Source organism: Dendrobates tinctorius, unplaced genomic scaffold, assembly GCF_039654945.1.
Source record: "Dendrobates tinctorius isolate UK_male_01 unplaced genomic scaffold, ASM3965494v1 ptg000090l, whole genome shotgun sequence".
Taxonomy (NCBI): domain Eukaryota; kingdom Metazoa; phylum Chordata; class Amphibia; order Anura; family Dendrobatidae; genus Dendrobates; species Dendrobates tinctorius.
In genome coordinates this window covers 996,965-1,015,611 of record NW_027361758.1, presented here as the reverse complement: position 1 = coordinate 1,015,611, position 18,647 = coordinate 996,965, and the positions used below count along the sequence as shown (strand labels likewise).

At 41.3% G+C, this 18,647-nt stretch overlaps 1 protein-coding gene and 1 long non-coding RNA gene across 2 annotated transcripts; one reads left to right on the top strand and one right to left on the bottom strand.

Annotated features, from left to right (window-relative positions):
- The first annotated feature begins 991 nt into the window (after positions 1–991).
- On the top strand, positions 992–18,347 carry LOC141098313 (uncharacterized). The gene is made up of 2 exons (XR_012234208.1): positions 992–2,248; positions 2,610–18,347. It is a non-coding gene; the product is annotated as an uncharacterized lncRNA (long non-coding RNA).
- LOC141098312 (uncharacterized) lies at positions 3,642–7,529 on the bottom strand. Its single transcript, XM_073585964.1, has 2 exons — positions 4,568–7,529; positions 3,642–4,287 (listed from the first exon to the last, which is right to left on the bottom strand). The coding sequence occupies exons 1-2, from the start codon at positions 4,934–4,936 to the stop codon at positions 3,754–3,756; spliced, it is 903 nt and encodes a 300-aa protein (XP_073442065.1). The 5' UTR covers positions 4,937–7,529; the 3' UTR covers positions 3,642–3,753.
- Positions 18,348–18,647: the final 300 nt, after the last annotated feature.

The following is an 18,647-nucleotide window of genomic DNA, read 5'->3' as shown; positions in this document are numbered from 1 at the left end:
GGATCTGTGATGTGACCGTTTATATTACTGGACTTTCATCTTCAAGTGCCTGCAGTGCTTGCATTGCAATATTGGATGCCTTCTTTTGATAATGTTTAATGTATATTTATCTCTATTTGTGATATGATTCTGTATTTCAATACACTATACTATGTAATTTTTATTGCATGTATATTATACTTATATCGTGTACATGTTATCTGGTTGTATTTTGATATACATATTTATGTGGCGTTTTATATTGCAATATATGTATAGTTAGAGATGGATCTCATAATGGGCTATCTATAATTGGTGGCTGGAATAATAGGATCCGTGTAGACATATATATATATATATATATATATATTTTTTTTTTTTTTTTCCATGTAAGCCCCTATATTATTGTTTTGCCCCATTGAACTTTTCAACTTGTGCTTTGGCCTTATGGTATTTGGCCGCGCGCATCGCCTCCAGTTCTCTGTGGTCCCGCTCTGCGCTCGGCATCTCTATGTGCGGTGCACACATCCCCGGGGATTTTCTCTGGGTCTGTGTGCGCTGGTGCATGATGCTTGTGGCGCTCTGCGGGACTTGCGGTGACTGGGGCGCATGCGCCGACTGTGCCCTTACTATTGGCCTGTTGAAGATCACATGACTGAGGCCAGGGGCTATTCCAAGGTCCTATTCTGGACTTTGCATCACTGCAGGCGCATGCGCTGGTTGCGCTCTTTCTATTTGCCAGTTTTGGTCACATGACTGAGGTCAGGGGCTATATTAAGGTCCTAACTGGACCTTTTACCATATCCCTCTTGAGAAAGCGGCCTGAGACGCCGCGAAACGCGCGTCGGGGGTGGTACAGCCTTTTCCCTCTCCTCCATTCCTGGTAAGTGCCCCTTGGGGGTCGGTTTTTTCCCCATTGTTTTCTGCCGCTTATTCATTGCGGCTTGTTCCACTATAACGATGCCCCTTACTAATGTCTAGTTCAGGCCACTGTGCTTGGGGGCTACAATTTCTTATTGTGGGAATTTTTTGTACTTCCTTGGGACATGGTCCGGGAATTTTTCCATCTATTTGGAGGTTTGGGATACTGTATGCGGATACTATCTGTTTTTGTCCATAATTGCACATTACTATAGATATATGTCTTTTGTAGTACTTTACTTGAATAAAATTGAATATAAATTTTTTATATTGCTTGCTCCATGTTTTCTCCTGATATTCATTCCATTGTTTGAGTTTATGCATCATTTTGGCCTTGGAGGATAGTTCTTTCTTCCCTCCATACGCCATATAATGACTAAAGGGTTTTTGCTTTCAATATTTTAATGGGCCTGGTGCTGTTACTTGGCAGCATCAAATCTAGACAGCAAAAGTGTTTATTTAACATGTTTATTTCATTCTTGTGTGATAAAAACAACAATAAATTCAAATAGTTGCTACTTTACAAAGTGTTTCTGGTTTTTAAAAGAAAAAAAAAAAAAAAAAAAAAAAGGGAACATGGCCCTGCGACACAGTATCAGCACTGTAGCGATCCGTTAAGACGCCATTTTATAACCGCCCTTAAGTGGACGCTATAGCGTCACCGATAAGCGCGCAGTAGTACCATAACTTAAATTACGCAGTAGCGTCACCAAATGAGGCGCGAAAACGTCGTGACGTCACGACGTTCTTGTGGGCGTCCCTGCTGCGTAGTGAAAGCGAAACAGGAAGCAATGGCTGGTAGACAGAGAGCTACACCTTGGGGGGAGGCCAAAATGCGTTTCCTGGTACAGGAGATGGAGAGGCGCGATTATGCGTGTGGACAGGCGCATGCACACCCCATGAGACACAAGCGGGCTGTGTTGCGGAGGATCAGGCGAGGACTGTTACGCCATTTCGGAGTTGAGCGCACCACAACGCAAATCAGGAAAAAACTGGCGGATCTGCGCTTTCGCTCAAAAGACCTCCTCACCAGCCTCCAACAACAAGTGTGGAGGGACCGAGGTGAGTGTTCCACATAGTATGTTTTAAACATATGTTATATTAGTTTTTAATTTTTTTTTTTTTTTTTTATTTACGACAGGGTTTACAGTGTAAAAAAAAAAAAAATAAAATTACATTCGCACATGTGAAATTGCACAACTCAAATTGAAGTGGTATTGCGCTCAGTATTAATTTTTTACAAACAGCGGCGCATGCAGCGGCCCCAGCCCCATCAGCACCTGCAGCACCAACAGCCCCCGCAGCACACGCAAGCCCGGCGGTGCAAGCATCTCCTGAAGCAGAGTCCGTAAGTGTTTAAGATACGTTTGTTCATGTTATTAGTATTTTTATTGGGTTGAAAAATACAAGAAAAGGGGGGGGGAGAAGGAAGTTAAGGTTCACATAAGGCGAACGGAAAATAAAAACCAAAGTGTAATCCAGGGAGGAAACAAAAGCAAAAAGATTGTAACCAGACCTGATGGTAAAAATTTAAAAAAAAAATAAAAAAATTAAAAGTTAGATACAAAAAAGATGCTTGTTGGAGAGACAGATAATAAAAACTTTTGCAAGAAGTATTCGCTTTCTATAATGTAGTATTACAATACCGTTTCATTTTTGGATGTTTTCACCGCTTTGGAAATGCTCAATGCACAATTTCCTATTTTTAGATACCAGAGCCCGGAAGGACCCCCTCGCCCCCCTCAACGCCTCAACCACAAATTGCTTCCTCCACTTCATCCCCAATAGGTGTGTTTTCTCCAGCATCACTCCGAGAAGCTGGAGCAGACTCTACCTCCGGTAATCAACTAACTTTTTTATTTTTGTTTGAAGCATGTGTGAAATGATAATTTGTGTAACAGTTGTTGACATAGTATATATATATACATTTTCTTTTCTAGTACGTGTTGCCACTCGACGTGGAAGGGCTGTTATCTCCTCATCTGATGAGTCAGAGGCGGCACAAAAACGTAAGTGTTTGACCGCAAGAATGAACCGTATGCACCCATCTGCTGCCACTTAACACTATGGCCCCATATTGCGACCCATAGGATATGGCCCCATTTGCTACCACACCTACATTATGCCACCATATGCTGCTCCACATACTATGGCACCATATGCATGCACATTTACAAAACGCCCTAAACAATGTAAATTTCCTCAACAGAAATACCAACCTTACCTGAACTCTTGGCAGCACACAGGAGGGCGATGTCTGCGTTACACCAACTCGGAGTGATGCTGGACCAATTTGTGGCAGCCCAACCGCAGGGTGAAAACCTTTAATTTACTTTCGCGTTATATTTAAAGTTTTACCTTTTTTTATTTTTTTGTTAAAAAAATATATCCATGTCATGTTGACATATGTAAAACTAAAAAGGTTTGTTTAAAAATCTGTCATAAAAAAGGAATTAAAAAGCCAAAAAAAAAAAAAATTAAGAAACTGACACAGTCAGTAACTAAAACATTAAAAACATGTTATTTTGAAAAAACAATTCTACCTCTCATGTGGCACCTTTTTTTGTCATCGTAACAGATATAAAATTACTATTCTGAGATAACACACTTTTCAAGATGGAACACTACACGTACCAGGATAATTGCTGGCAATTAACTACACACCAGACTAGGAAACCTGCCTTTATCGCGTGGCAAACCACTTTGTCTCAGTCTACAAAGGACTTGAAATCGTGATCATGTGAAATGCAAAAATTTAAATTTTATTTCTTTTTTTGAAACAAACAATAAGGATAGAAAACTAATTTTTTTAATACAAGTAAACATAAAAACTATAATTGAGTGTAAAAACAGTCAGTCATTCAGTTGCTGCCTTCCAGGATTTATGAATGGGGCAGACTGCAAATGTGGGGTTCCAAAGTTCATGCTCTGTATTGGCTGAATCATCCTTCTTGGCGTGCTGGTTACATGTTCTTGTGTCTGCGGCCATGGGTTTAGTGACATAGACTGGGCATCCACAAGAGTATAACTGTCTGTAAGTTGTCCAACAGCAGCGTTATTTAGCGCTTCAAATATTATTCTCTCGGCCTGAAGCCTTTGCGTTACGTTGAGAGACCGTAGTCTTTCGTCCACCATGTGTGCAAAGCCACCAATTGCTTGTTTTTCCTGCAGCACCAATATGTTCTTTGCTATATCGACAAACTCTGGAAAAGGAGGAGCGGTGGCCTTTCTTTTTCGACTCACTGGGAGACGCCTTTGCACAGTGTACGCTCCCGCGGACACACTTGCCTCCTCTGCAATTATGGACATCCTGTCGTCGGTTGCGTTTGATGTTGCAGGGGTTTCCTGTATGACACATGGTGTAGGTGAGACCTCTTCTGTTACATGCTGCAAGAACAGAAAAACCAGGTTAAAACACAGAAAAAGTAAAAAGAGTTTTTTCTAAACACATAACAATAATTTATTATGAGGGGGGGGGGAAGTGGTACTGGCTATGTACTGACATCGACTATTTGTAGAAATTATGTTATGATAACCCAATTACAGATGTACAGTTATCAGCTGTGAACAAAGTTTCAAATCATCGACTTAATCATTAAAACTCAACAGTAGCATGTACATATATATGCATCATTGGTTTTTTGAGGGAAACCCAAAACATACTTACATCGACAAGAGGGGAATCAGGCCGTGTCACTGTTTCTTCCTCTTGTGGCAGTGACATAGAACAATGCATAACCCTGGGGATTTCCTGGTCTCGCGTAAACTCCAGTAAGTTGTAGTACCACAACTTCGGAACATACACTTCATCGGTACCCGCCCCCGACCTTGTAGACTTTTCCACCTTGTTCAATTCCTTCTTGAACACAGTGCGTAGAGCTTGTATTTTTTTTTTAATAACAGCCTCATCTACCGTTTCGCTGGGATGATGTTCTTGATATAGATGTACAAGTTTCTCATATGCAACCTTCTTTTTGTACTTATTACTGTAGTCTGGCGACTTCACCTTCCAGAGGCAGGGCATTGACCGATACATCTCAATAAATTGGCGTATGAAGTCTTGGCTGCTTGCTACTTGCTGCCATCTTTAAAAAAAATAAAAGGAAATGATGAGAACGTTTCGTTTAGGTACGGACATACATTGGATAAAAAAAGAGTTTGAATCGCATAAGCTTGGTCACTGTCCTAGAAAAGTATCACGTTCAACAATTACAAGAATGGGGCCGGGCGCGGTTTCAAAACTAAAATGGCTGCTCAGACATGTGCATATGGACAAAATGGACATACACAAGATCAAAAAGAGTTTGAATCGCATAAGCTTGGTCGCTGTCCTAGAAAAGTATCACGTTCAACAATTACAAGAATGGGGCCGGGCGCGGTTTCAAAACTAAAATGGCTGCTCAGACATGTGCATATGGACAAAATGGACACACACAAGATCAAAAAGAGTTTGAATCGCATAAGCTTGGTCGCTGTCCTAGAAAAGTATCACGTTCAACAATTACAAAAATGGGGGCGGGGGCGGTTTCAAAACTAAAATCGCTGCTCAGACATGTGCATATGGACAAAATGGACATACAAAAGATCAAAAAGAGTTTGAATCGCATAAGCTTGGTCGCTGTCCTAGAAAAGTATCACGTTCAACAATTACAAGAATGGGGCCGGGCGCGGTTTCAAAACTAAAATGGCTGCTCAGACATGTGCATATGGACAAAATGGACATACACAAGATAAAAAAGAGTTTGAATCGCATAAGCTTGGTCGCTGTCCTAGAAAAGTATCACGTTCAACAATTACAAGAATGGGGCCGGGCGTGGTTTCAAAACTAAAATGGCTGCTCAGACATGTGCATATGGACAAAATGGACATACACAAGATAAAAAAGAGTTTGAATCGCATAAGCTTGGTCGCTGTCCTAGAAAAGTATCACGTTCAACAATTACAAAAATGGGGCCGGGCGTGGTTTCAAAACTAAAATGGCTGCTCAGACATGTGCATATGGACAAAATGGACATACACAAGATAAAAAAGAGTTTGAATCGCATAAGCTTGGTCGCTGTCCTAGAAAAGTATCACGTTCAACAATTACAAAAATGGGGCCGGGCGTGGTTTCAAAACTAAAATGGCTGCTCAGACATGTGCATATGGACAAAATGGACATACACAAGATAAAAAAGAGTTTGAATCGCATAAGCTTGGTCGCTGTCCTAGAAAAGTATCACGTTCAACAATTACAAGAATGGGGCCGGGCGTGGTTTCAAAACTAAAATGGCTGCTCAGACATGTGCATATGGACAAAATGGACATACACAAGATAAAAAAGAGTTTGAATCGCATAAGCTTGGTCGCTGTCCTAGAAAAGTATCACGTTCAACAATTACAAAAATGGGGGCGGGTGCGGTTTCTAAACTAAACTACAATAAAACAAAAAAAAAAAGCATACACAAAAAATAAAACTTTTGAACCAAAATAAACTTACCTTTGACGGTGTGAAAAATCCGAAAGTTATGGAGAAAAAAAAAAAAATTTGCACTGTTGATTCTTCAGATGGTCTTAAAAATGGAGGTATTGGAAAATAACCAACGCTGATGAGTCTTCAAGAGGGTTGCTGAAGGATGAATAGCAAAATCAAACCAAAAATGCACTTTTGTCTCTAGGGAGAAAAATGCTGGTTTAGAAGCTAACCACGGCGCTCCAGAGATTTAAACTGAAACGCTACTACGTCCTCTTTAATGACGCCGCCGGCCAATGACAGCGCAGCGGTGACCACCAATCGGCGCTTTGGGGGGCGTTGTAAATTAAACGCTGAAGCACGCCCACCGAGGTCTGAATCGTTTTTTGTTTAGTAATGTGAAAGGTACTCAACGAGCAACGAGGTCGCTATGCAGATCGCTGATCTCTCTAGAGTCGTTGACGAGATTGGACTGTTTGAAAGCTATCTAGCGATCACGTAACGACAACAGCGATCTATGCCTGGTCGGATCGCTATCGTTATCGCTGGTGCGTTGCTTAGTGTAAAAGGCCCTTATAACAAACAGACCTTGAAGTCTTGTGCTATTATCAAGACAACAACGTACTGTGCAGATTCAAGATTCTGATGCAGACTAAACATACTGCACAGTTGTAATGTGGGAGAGTTGTGTATAAAAAGGTGGACCCGGTTCAGCAAGGGAGGGACATTTCCAGAAGGTATCGTGGGTGCACGGTTTCTGTGATGACAAGACCAGAGTTTTTCCTTCTCATTGACACTGTGGTCCCTCCAGTGGAGAAGTGATGTTACAATGCTTGGTAATATATGGATGCTTATTTCTCTATGTACTATAATTCATTATAATTGTATGATTCACATGAAATTAATAAACAAGACAGTAATATTATATCTGCCATTCCATTAATTTGGTGTTTTAGCATTTAAATTAATCATTGTATAATAAATTTGTGTTACATCCAAGTAGTAGCCTTCTTTAAAGCCGTATCCGAACCTTATTGCTAAACAATTGGCAATACATTACGTCAATCATACAAATAAGCACTCAGAGACAACAGAGGGGAAGAAAGGAATGTAAACCAAATAGGAGAGGGAGAGGATCTGCAAACAGCCTAAAAGTCCAAGGAACAGTCACAGGATAATAATCCAAACGCCTCTACCAACAAACAACTCCTCCACTCCATACCAGGCAGTAGAAGACTTAACACGGAAAATACAGATTACTAGAGACAAGTATATATATATATATATATATATAGCTATATATAGCAGAGGGGAGTGACCAATATTGTACAGCTGCGATCATCCAAGCAGGAAGGCTTCAGAAACTCCATGCTGAACTGATTAACCAATGCACTGCTAACAGAAACCTGCACCGTTTAACCCCTTCACCCCCAAGGGTGGTTTGCACGTTCATGACCGGGCCAATTTTTACAATTCTGACCACTGTACCTTTATGAGGTCATAACTCTGGAACGCTTCCATTGATCCCGGTGATTCTAACATTGTTTTCTCATGACATATTGTACTTCATGTTAGTGGTAAAATTTCATTCAAATAACTTGCATTTATTTGTGAAAAAAATGGAAATTTGGCAAAAATTTTGAAAATTTCGCAATTTTCCAACTTTGAATTTTTATGCCCTTAAATCACAGAGATACGGCACACAAAAAACTTGATAAGTAACATTTCCCACATGTTTACTTTACATCAGCACAATTTTGGAACCAAAATTTTTTTTTGTTAGGAAGTTATAAGGGTTAAAAGTTGACCAGCGATTTCTCATTTTTACAACACCATTTTATTTTTAGGACCACATCACATTTGAAGTCACTTTGAGGGGTCTATATGATAGAAAATACCCAAAAGTGACACCATTCTAAAAACTGAACCCCTTAAGGTGCTCAAAACCACATTCAAGAAGTTTATTAAGGTGTGTCACAGGAATTTTTTTGATTATTTAAAAAGAAATGAACATCTAACTTTTTTTCACAAAAAATATACTTCAGGTTCAATTTTTTTATTTTACCAAGGGTAACAGGAGAAATTGGACTGCAAGAGTTATTGTGCAATTTGTCCTGAGTACACTGATACCTGATTTGTGGGGGGGAACGACTGTTTCGGCGCATGGCAGAGCTCAGAATGGAAGGAGCGCCGTTTGACTTTTTCAATGCAAAATTGGCTGGAATTCAGATCGGACGCCATGTCACGTTTGGAGAGTCCCTGGTGTACCTAAACAGTGGAAACCCCCTACAAGTGACCCCATTTTGGAAATTAGACCCCCCAAGGAACTTATCTAGATATGTGGTGAGAACTTTGAACCCACAAGGGCTTTACAGAAGTTTATAACGTACAGCGGTACAATTAAAAAATCATATTTTTTCCACAAAAATGATCTTTTCACCCCAATTTTTATTTTCCCAAGGGTAACAGGACCCTAAAAGTTATTGTGCAATTTGTCCTGAGTACGCTGATACCCCACATGTGGGGGTAAACCACTATTTGGGCGCATGGCAGAGCTCGGAAGGGAAGCAGTGCCATTTGACGTTTTTGGCTGGAATTGAGATCGGACACCATGTCGCGTTTGGAAAACCCCTGATGTACCAAAACAGTGGAAATCCCCCACAAATGACACCATTTTGGAAACTAGACCCCCTAAGGAACTTATCTAGATGTGTGGTGAGCACTTTGACCCCCCCCAGTGCTTCACAGAAGTTTATAATGCCCGGGCGTGAAAATAAATAATTCGTAATTTTTCCACAAACATGATCTTTTAGTCACCATTTTTTTACTTTCCCAAGGGTACCAGGAGAAATTGGACCCCAAAAGTTGTTGTCCAATTTGTCCTGAGTATGCTGATACCCCATATGTGGGAGAAAACTACTGTATGGGCACACGTCGGGGCTCGGAAGGGAAGTAGTGACGTTTTGGAATGCAGACTTTGATGGAATGGTCTGCGGGTGTCATGTTGCCTTTGGAGAGCCCCTAATGTACCTAAACAGTGGAAACCCCCCACAAATGACCCCATTTTGAAAACTAGACCCACTAAGGAACTTATCTAGATGTGAGGTGAGCACTTTGAACCCCCAAGGGCTTCACAGAAGTTTATAATGCCAGGGCATGAAAATAAAAAAATCGTATTTTGTCCAGAAACATGATCAATTAGTCCCCAATTTTTTCATTTTCCCAAGGGTAACAGGAGAAATTGGACCCCCAAAAGTTGTTGTCCAATTTGGCCTGAGTACACTGACACCCCATATGTGGGAGAAAACTACTGTATGGACACACGTCGGGGCTCGGAAGGGAAGCAGTGACGTTTTGGAATGCAGACTTTGATGGAATGGTCTGCGGGTGTCATGTGCGTTTGGAGAGCCCCTGATGTACCTAAACTATTGAAACTCCCCACAAGTGACCCCATTTTGGACACTAGACCCCCCACGGAACTTATCTAGATGTGTGGTGAGCACTTTGAACCCCCAAGTGTTTCACAGAAGTTTATAACACTCGGACGTGAAAATAAAAAAATCATTTTTTTCCACAAAAATGATATTTTTGCCCCCAATATTTTATTTTCCTAAGGGTAACAGGAGAAATTGGACCCCAAAAATTGTTTTGCAATTTTTCCTGAGTAGGCTGATACCCTACATGTGGGGGTAAAACACTGTTTGGGCGCCTGGCAGAGCTTGGAAGGGAAGGAGCACCATTTGACTTTTTCAACTCAGAATTGGCTGGAATTGAGATCAGACGCCATGTTGCATTTTGAGAGCCCCTGATGTGCCCAAACAGTGGAAACCCCCAATTATAACTCCAACCCTAACCCCAACACACTCCTAACCCTAATCTGAGCCCTAACCCTAGCCCTAACCCTAGCCCTAACCCTAAGGCTGTGTGCACACGCTGCGGATTTTGCTGCGGTTCCGCAGCGGTTTTGGCTGCTGCGGACCCGCAGCAGTTTCTGCTGCGGTGTACAGTGCCATGATTCCCTATGGGAATCAAAAACCGCAGTGCAGACGGTGCGGAATTTTCCGCGCGGATTATCTGCGGTTTTCAATCCGCAGAAAGAATTGACATGTCAATTCTTTCTGCGGATTCTCCTGCGGTTTGCCATCTCCTCTATTGAGGAGATGAAAAACCGCAGGACAAAACCGCAGAGCAATCCGCAGGTCTTTTGACCTGCGGTTTCACCTGCGGATTTTACAAAATCCGCGCGGATGAATCCGCACCTAATCCGCAGCGTGTTCACACAGCCTTACCCTAACGGGAAAATGGAGATAAATACTTTTTTTTTAGTTTTATTATTTTTCCCTAACTAAGGGGGTGATAACGGGGGGTTTGACTTACTATTTATGGCGGTTTTTATGTTTGGCGGCTGTCACACGCTAAAAGACGCTTTTTATTGTAAAATAGTTTTTGCATCACCACATTTTGAGAGCTATAATTTTTCCGTATTTTGACCCACTGAGTCATGTGAGGTCTTATTTTTTGCGGGACGAGTTGACGTTTTTATTGGTACCATTTTCGGCACGTGACATTTTTTGATCACTTTTTATCCCTATTTTTGGGACGCAGAATGAACAAAAACCAGCGTTTCATGAATTTCTTTTGGGGGGGTGCGTTTACACCGTTCCGCGTGCGGTAAAATTGATAAAGCGGTTTTATTCTTCGGGTCAGTACGGTTACAGCGATACCTCATTTAGGTAGTTTTTTTATGTTTTTGTCGGTTTTATGCAATGAAAACCATTTTATATAAAAAATAATTATTTTTGCATCGCTTTATTCTGTGAGCTATAACTTTTTTATTTTTTCGCTGATGATGCTGTGTGGCAGCTCGTTTTTTGCGGGACAAGATGACGTTTTCAACGGTACCATGGATATTTATATGCGTCGTTTTGATCGCGCGTTGTTACACTTTTTGTTTTGCGGTATGATAATAAATCATTTTTTGCTTCGTTTTTTATTTTTATTTTTTAAGGGGTTCGCTAAAAGGGTTAACTAATGGGACAGTTTTATAGGGCGGGTCATTACGGACGCGGCGATACCTAATATGTGTACTTTTATTGTTTTTTTTTCATTATTTCCAAAAAATGGATTTATTGAGGGAATTTTTTTTTTTCTAATTTATTTGGCGATTTTTTTAAATTTATCTTTACATTTTTTTTTAATTTTTTTTTTACTCTATTACATAGTCCCAGGTGGGACATCACTGTCCTGTGACAGATCGCTGATCTGTCACATCACAGATCACTGTGACAGATCAGCAATCTGTCACAGGCATTGAAGACTTCCTCTTGCCTGCGCTTTGCAGGCACTGAGGACACCAACTTCCTCAGGTCCCCGAAGGCCCCTGTCGCCATCTTGGATTCGGGGGCCTGGAGGATAGGAGCCCCCCGCAGCAGCGCTGCACATTGCGCTGCCGTGGGGGGCTCAGGGAAGCACGGAGGGAGCCCCCTCCCTGCCGATGCTTCCCTTTAACTCCCGTTACACCGCGATCATGTTTGATCGCGGTGTGCAAGGGGTTAACGTGTCGGGGGCGGTCCGTGACCGCCCCTGACACATAGTGCCGGGTGTCAGCTGTGATAATCAGCTGACACCCGGCCGCGATCAGCGGCGCTCACCACGTGGGCGCCGCTGATCGCGGTAGACGTACTATCCCGTCCACGGTCATACGGGCCCGGGTACCGTGGACGGGATAGTACGTCGCATGTCAGGAAGGGGTTAAAGGCTCATTCACACGTCAGTATTTGGTCAGTATTTTGCATCAGTGTTTGTATGCCAAAGCCAGGAATGGAGCTTACCAAGAAAAAAAATATAATTGAAAGACTGATGTCTGTTCTGTGTTTTGGAGACACTCCTGGTTTTGGCATACAAATACTGATGAAATACTGATCAAAAATACTGATGTCTGAAAGAGGCCTAATATGAAGGAGATATACGTACTTCTAATCATTGCAGGAGTATGTGAAATCAGACACTGCGGTCTTCTGGCCCCTCTCTGTCACGGTAAACTCATGACGTGTGTATTTTTACATAAATGCTTATTTATGGGTACAATATATATAATTATATTGTGATTTTTAAAAAATATATATTTTTACTTTTTTTAACGTTATTAGTCCTATGGAACTTTCACTTTGATCACAGTTATAAAGTATAGCATTGCAGGAGCATTGCAGCGCTTTACAACTGTTAGTTGTGCGCTGACACACAAGCTTCTTAGACCATGGTCTAGCATGCTTGATAGCCTGGTGACCCAGGAGTAGTCATGACAACCTTGGGTCACCATGACAACAATTGGGCCCCCACGATGACATCATGAGGGCACTGATCGAAGGGGAAAGCCCCTTCCCTCTCCCTGCCTTCTAAATACTGCAATTGATTTTGATCACAGCATTTAGAGGGTTAAAGTACTGGGAGCGTTGCGGGCACGTTGGTATAAATTTTTCCCGAATACAGAAGTCAGATCAAAAATATTAGCGAGCTGGGGGGAAATGTGTAAGATTGTTGAAAATGAATGATAACGTGAAGTATTTTTTAAAATGATGCATTCAGTTATACAGGACTTTGACACCCCAGTCATCTAACAACTTGCCCCAAATGTAAAGTGGGAAAATCTGATTTTTACGTTGAGATTTGGACATGCCAACAGACTCAAACACACTATGGACAACAGTCTTAGATATGTTAAAAATGAAAATGCAGCTATTTCCAAAGAACCTCTTAAAAGGAATCATCAGCAGGTTTTTGCTACCTCATTTGGGAGCAACATGTTGTAGACAAAGAGACCCTGAATCCAACAATGTATCACTTAACTTACTGGGTGCAGCCGTTCTGACACAGTGTTTAGATTTAGCAATGTAGCAGAGTGGACAAGCTAATCCCGCTGCTCACCAGACGCTCTATAGACAGTAAGCTGCTTATCATAGAAGGGGTGAAGTCAGACCAGGGATCATGCTACCAGCTAGTCACAGCAATGTTAATCACAGGGTGATTAAACCTTCAGTCTAAGGCTAATTTCACATTACCATTTCTTTGCGCAGCACATCATGCGCAATAGAAACGCATGCAAAAAGACGCATCATGCGTTTTTGCATGCGTTTGCATTTTTATGCGCATTCATTCTCTTGGGGTTAAAACCAGGGTCTACACATTTTTACGCCAAAAACGCATGCGCACGAAAACGCAGACGAACGCATGTCCATGCACACGCCTGTGTTCGCATAGACTGTAATGCGTTATTTTGTTGCATTCCGTGCGCAAGCATTTTTTTTACGCCTTTCAGCGGACAGGTTGCGTCTGGCGCGCCTAGGCGCACACCTTAAAAACCCGCATGCGCACGAAAACGCATACGAACGAGTGCAAACGCAAGACCATGCGCACGCTGAGGTAAACACACAGTAGGTATGCATGCGCATGGAAAAAAAAAAAAAAAACTAATGTGAAGCCAGCCTTAGTAAATAAAACCCATACAGCTGGACATGTGACACATCCTTGCGTTCAGTGTTTTAACACATGCCTCATGCTGTTCTCAGATTACATGGTAAAACCTGCTGACAGATTCCCTTTAAAGGGAACGTGTAACCATGAAAATGCAGACCAATCTACAGGCAGCATCTTATCGATCAGGGAAAGCCAAGTAGATTGATATATAGTTTTGTGAGAAAGGATTCAGTATTACCTGTGTTTTATTAATTTAATTCTCTGCTATTTCTGAAATTTTAAGGGTGGTCCATCAGTGACTGACAACTATCTCTGTATGCACTCTTAAAGATGTCAGTCACTGTTGGGACCGCACACTGGACCCAAAATCCCTGACACAGCAGATGTTTTAATGAGTAAAACAATTAATTCTGAATCTTTTCTCACTGACCGATATTAGTCTGCTCAGATACCCCTGCTCTAACACATAGTGCCTGAACACCGGACTACATTTTCATGGTGACAGGTTCCCTTTACGTCTTCTTCCACACAATCAGGATCCGTTCCCCTTTCTGCTAATATTTTCTGGTTAGCAGCTAAGAGATGTCTACTCACTAAATGGCTACAACCAAGCATTCTCCATATTGCTGAAGTTATAGAATATTATATTACAGCCGCATGATAAAATGGAAACTGACAGAAGAAAAGACACAGACAAAATGGATTATTTCGTTAATGGAAAACCTTCATTTAACCCCTTCAAGCCGCAGCCCATTTTTGTTTTTGCATTTGTTTTTTTTTTGCTCCCCAGAGCCATAACTTTTTTATTTTTCCGTCAATATGGCCATGTGAGAGCTTTTTTTTTTTTTGCGGGACGAGTTGTACTTTTTGAACAACACTATTGGTTTTACCATATATCATGTACTGGAAAACGGGAAAATTCCAAGTGTGGTGAAATTGCAAAAAAGTGCAACTTCACAAGTTTTTTTTTTTTAATCATGATCACCAAATGCTAAAACTGACCTGCTATTATGATTCTCCAGGTCATTACGAGTTCATAGACACCAAACATGTCGAGGGTGTTTGTTTTATTTAAGTGGTGAAAAAAATCCAAAGTAAAAGAAAAATACTAAAGAAATTGCGTCATTTTCAGAGACCCATAGTGTCTCCATTTTTCATCTCGGGTTGGGTGAGGGCTTATTTTTTGCATGTCGAGCAGTCGTTTTTATGGATACCATTTTGGTGTATATTCGATGTTTTCATCACCCGTTATTGCATTTTAATGCAATGTTGCGGCGACCAAAAAAACGTAAATCTGGCGTTTTTTCTATTTTTGCTATGCCATTTACAGATCGGATTCATTCTTTTTATATCTTGATAGATTGGGCCATTCTGAACACGGCGATACCAGATGTACATTTTTTTGTTTTATTTTGAATGGAGAGAATGGGGGTTGATTTGAACTTTTATATTTTTGAAAACTTTTTTGTTTTACTTTACATTTGTTTCAACCTCTAGAAGCTGCGATCATCCCATCGCTTGTGATACACAGAGCATGGCTGGAGCCCTGCTCTATGTTGCAGAAATGCTCACTTGCTATAAACATCAGCGCTCATAGCAATCCGGCAATGACAACCACAGGGGTTTCTGCAGACCCCGGGTTGTCATGCCAACCCATCAGCGACCCGCGGTCATGTGACACGGGTGCTGATGGGTGGCATTAGTGATGCACTTCCGGCTCAATGACATTAAATGTCGCTCTGAGGCTATCAGCCACAGGCGGATCGCGATTTCACCTGCTGCTGCTAAGGGCACGTCAGCTGTTCAAATCAGCTGATGTGCCGGGAAAGATGTGGGCTCAGTGCCAGATCCCACATAAAAGGGAGAGACCCTGACATGCGCTGTACATGTACGGTGCATGTTGCGAAGGGGTTAAAACCTTTTTAACTGATCTTGAGATCAAAGAACTTCTAAAAACCATTTACAACTTCCTCCAATGGGGGTCATGTAAGAGTTTTAGGGAATTTCCACATTAATTTTAGTGGTTTTTCTTACAAGGTAAAAGAAAATATTAGGTAATTGGGGAGGGACATGGGGATCTAGAGTACAAGGGTGTTACTGTGAAGGGGGGCGGACAAGGCTAATGCTGTGGGCCACTTCTGACTTTTCTTCACCCTGAAACCCCTCTTCTAAACGGGAATCTGATGTATGTTTGTCGTTCTGGAGTCCTTGTTACCTCCCTGTCCTTGGGACTGGATACAGCTTGCACACACAACAGGAAACATTTGGTCCTGTTCAACAGGTTTGGCTGTGTAATTCAGAAACATGCAGCTGTGGCATACAGAATAAGAGAGTACCCTCCAGTTGGTGTTCCCTTTGTCCAGTATACTATCAGTTCTTGCCTCCGACATGCCCTCACTTCAATAGAGTGTGGGATCCAGGGGCTTCCTATCTGTCATTACAGCATCCCATCTTTTCCTCTCACTGTGACCAAAAAATCACCTTCTAATTAGTGGAGACATAGCCATGAAATCCAATGTCTCTTCTGGGCCCTAGGCCATGGCCTGCCTTGGGATCTGTGCAAAACTTTAAGTGTGTCCTCATGCTGTTTGGGAGACTTGAGACTGACCAGACAGTTTGCCGCCTAACGTATCCACTGACCTTGAACCTGTAACACTGTGAAACTTCCCCAACTTTCTCCTCTAACACTACCTAGAAAGTGCTTCCCCTTTTTTATCTGATCTAACCCCTCCCAATATGTGGGCTGTTTCCAAGCTGTTAACTATATCTTACCCTAACTGCTGCCAAATTATATGCCTACTCAATGATTCCCATATGGACAGGCCTTCCCAATCCCTGAGGACGGCCTTGAGGCAAGACCTCCAGGAAAACCGAGACACACCAACCGTAAGCATAAAATGCAGATTTATATAAAACATTACTATACAATTGAACTCCCTCTTGCCACAGCGTCTTCGTCTCACCCCCTTAAAACTGTGCAAGTTCATAATTTATGTTCATTGTATTTGTGACTTGGAAAACCTGTTCACTAATGACAAACAATTGTACGATTTAATGGCAGGATCCCCAGTTTGTATTTCTTTGCATGTAATGCATTTATTGTTGTAAATGTCTCTATGTTTATTAAAAAATGACCATGTATATGTTAGAAACGTACACACAAAGATCACATAACTTGCAGAATTTTTTATTTTTAGTAGAAAAAAATATACCAATGTGTCCCTCATTACATAAATTCATTTGTTTAGGAAGCTTAATAAATACTCTGGATATTTTTGTAAAAGGAACATTTTCAACCACACTGAGAAGCTGTATTTTTTGTTTCCTTTTTCCATCATGGCTATAACTCTGGAATTCTTCAATGTCCATCTGCAGTGGAAAATGATGTTAAAATAATGGGAGACGCAAACTTTAAGTGTATTGTATTTGTTACACAAAAGTGAAAAACAGAATATAGCTAGATTCACACTAGCTTATGGCCGAGGTACGGAGGGCTCCGCCCACGGCCACACCTCCTCCCGTCAGCTTCACCTACCTCGGCATGCATACCCTATCTTTAGCATTGGGTACGCAGGCCGTGCCGATGTATGAGGATGCCTCTGCACGCACGCCGAGGTAGGTGGAGCCGACAGGAGGTGCGGCCATGGGCGGAGCTTCACAGAGGAAATGTGCAGCCCTCTGCACCTCGGCCACACGCTAGTGTGAAACTAGCCTAAGTATATTTGTATGGGTAAAAGCAGGTACTTTCTTTTAATTTGGTAGACGACTTGCGTGACTCTTGAAATCTTTATAAGTTGTAATACAAAAAAAACTTTTCTAAATGTATTAATAATCTTGCACTGAACAGAGTTACCATCTGTATTGGATGCAGAGCTGAAATCCCCCAGTATTCCTTGCTGGCAATATCTACACAAAGCCAGTTGATGTAGAGATGACACCTCCCAGATGACACCTTCCCTTAGCATTATAGCAGAGGTATTACTGTTCAATAATAAAAGGACTGTTCCGACACAATCCTTCCAGAATAGAAAGTATTATCCTACTGTGAAACCAAGGGGTCAGTGAGAATGGCGATATTTCAGAAATTATTTTTTTAAATATAGAACAGAAACATGAAAAAATATAAAACGGTGCGTTTATTTATTATAAACATTTTAAATAAGCAAACTTTTTCTGACAATACATTTACATCAAGGATGTTTCTTTCTTTAGATATATAACAAACAGGATTGCGAATACAGCTCTGGAGTAGAATACTGACCGGAACTCGGGATCAGTACAAGATCAGTAATGCAAACTTAAATTAAATATGTTTTCGCTTGGCATGTAGAGTATAAAGTCTAACATGATGTGACCAGAATTATATATATTTAATAAAAATAGTTACTTTCTACAGTATGTCAACACCCTCATGTGAAAGAGCTTTTACACCGAGAATTGCACAATATGTTCCTTTATTGCAATTTTAGAAGTGTAATATAAAGTAGTGTCACAACTATTTCAATAAATATATAAAACATGACATTTCTGGACTCGTAATAACAAATTAGTGAGAACTGAATGAATGAGATGATCCAGATGGTAATAGGAGGATATCAGGCATTCACTGTATAGATGATAGAGGTCAGATTGTAGGGTGTCCAACAAACTGGTCACAAAAACAGTGAAAAGCGATCCCCTTTGCACCGCCTCTAACCACAGTATAGAAAAGTTTGAAGAAGCAGGTTTAAGCACGCTCCATTCACCTCTATAAGAGTAACAGAGACTGACAAATACAGAATAAAGGTTTATAGCTGGAATACTCTGAAAGGGGTTGTCTCAT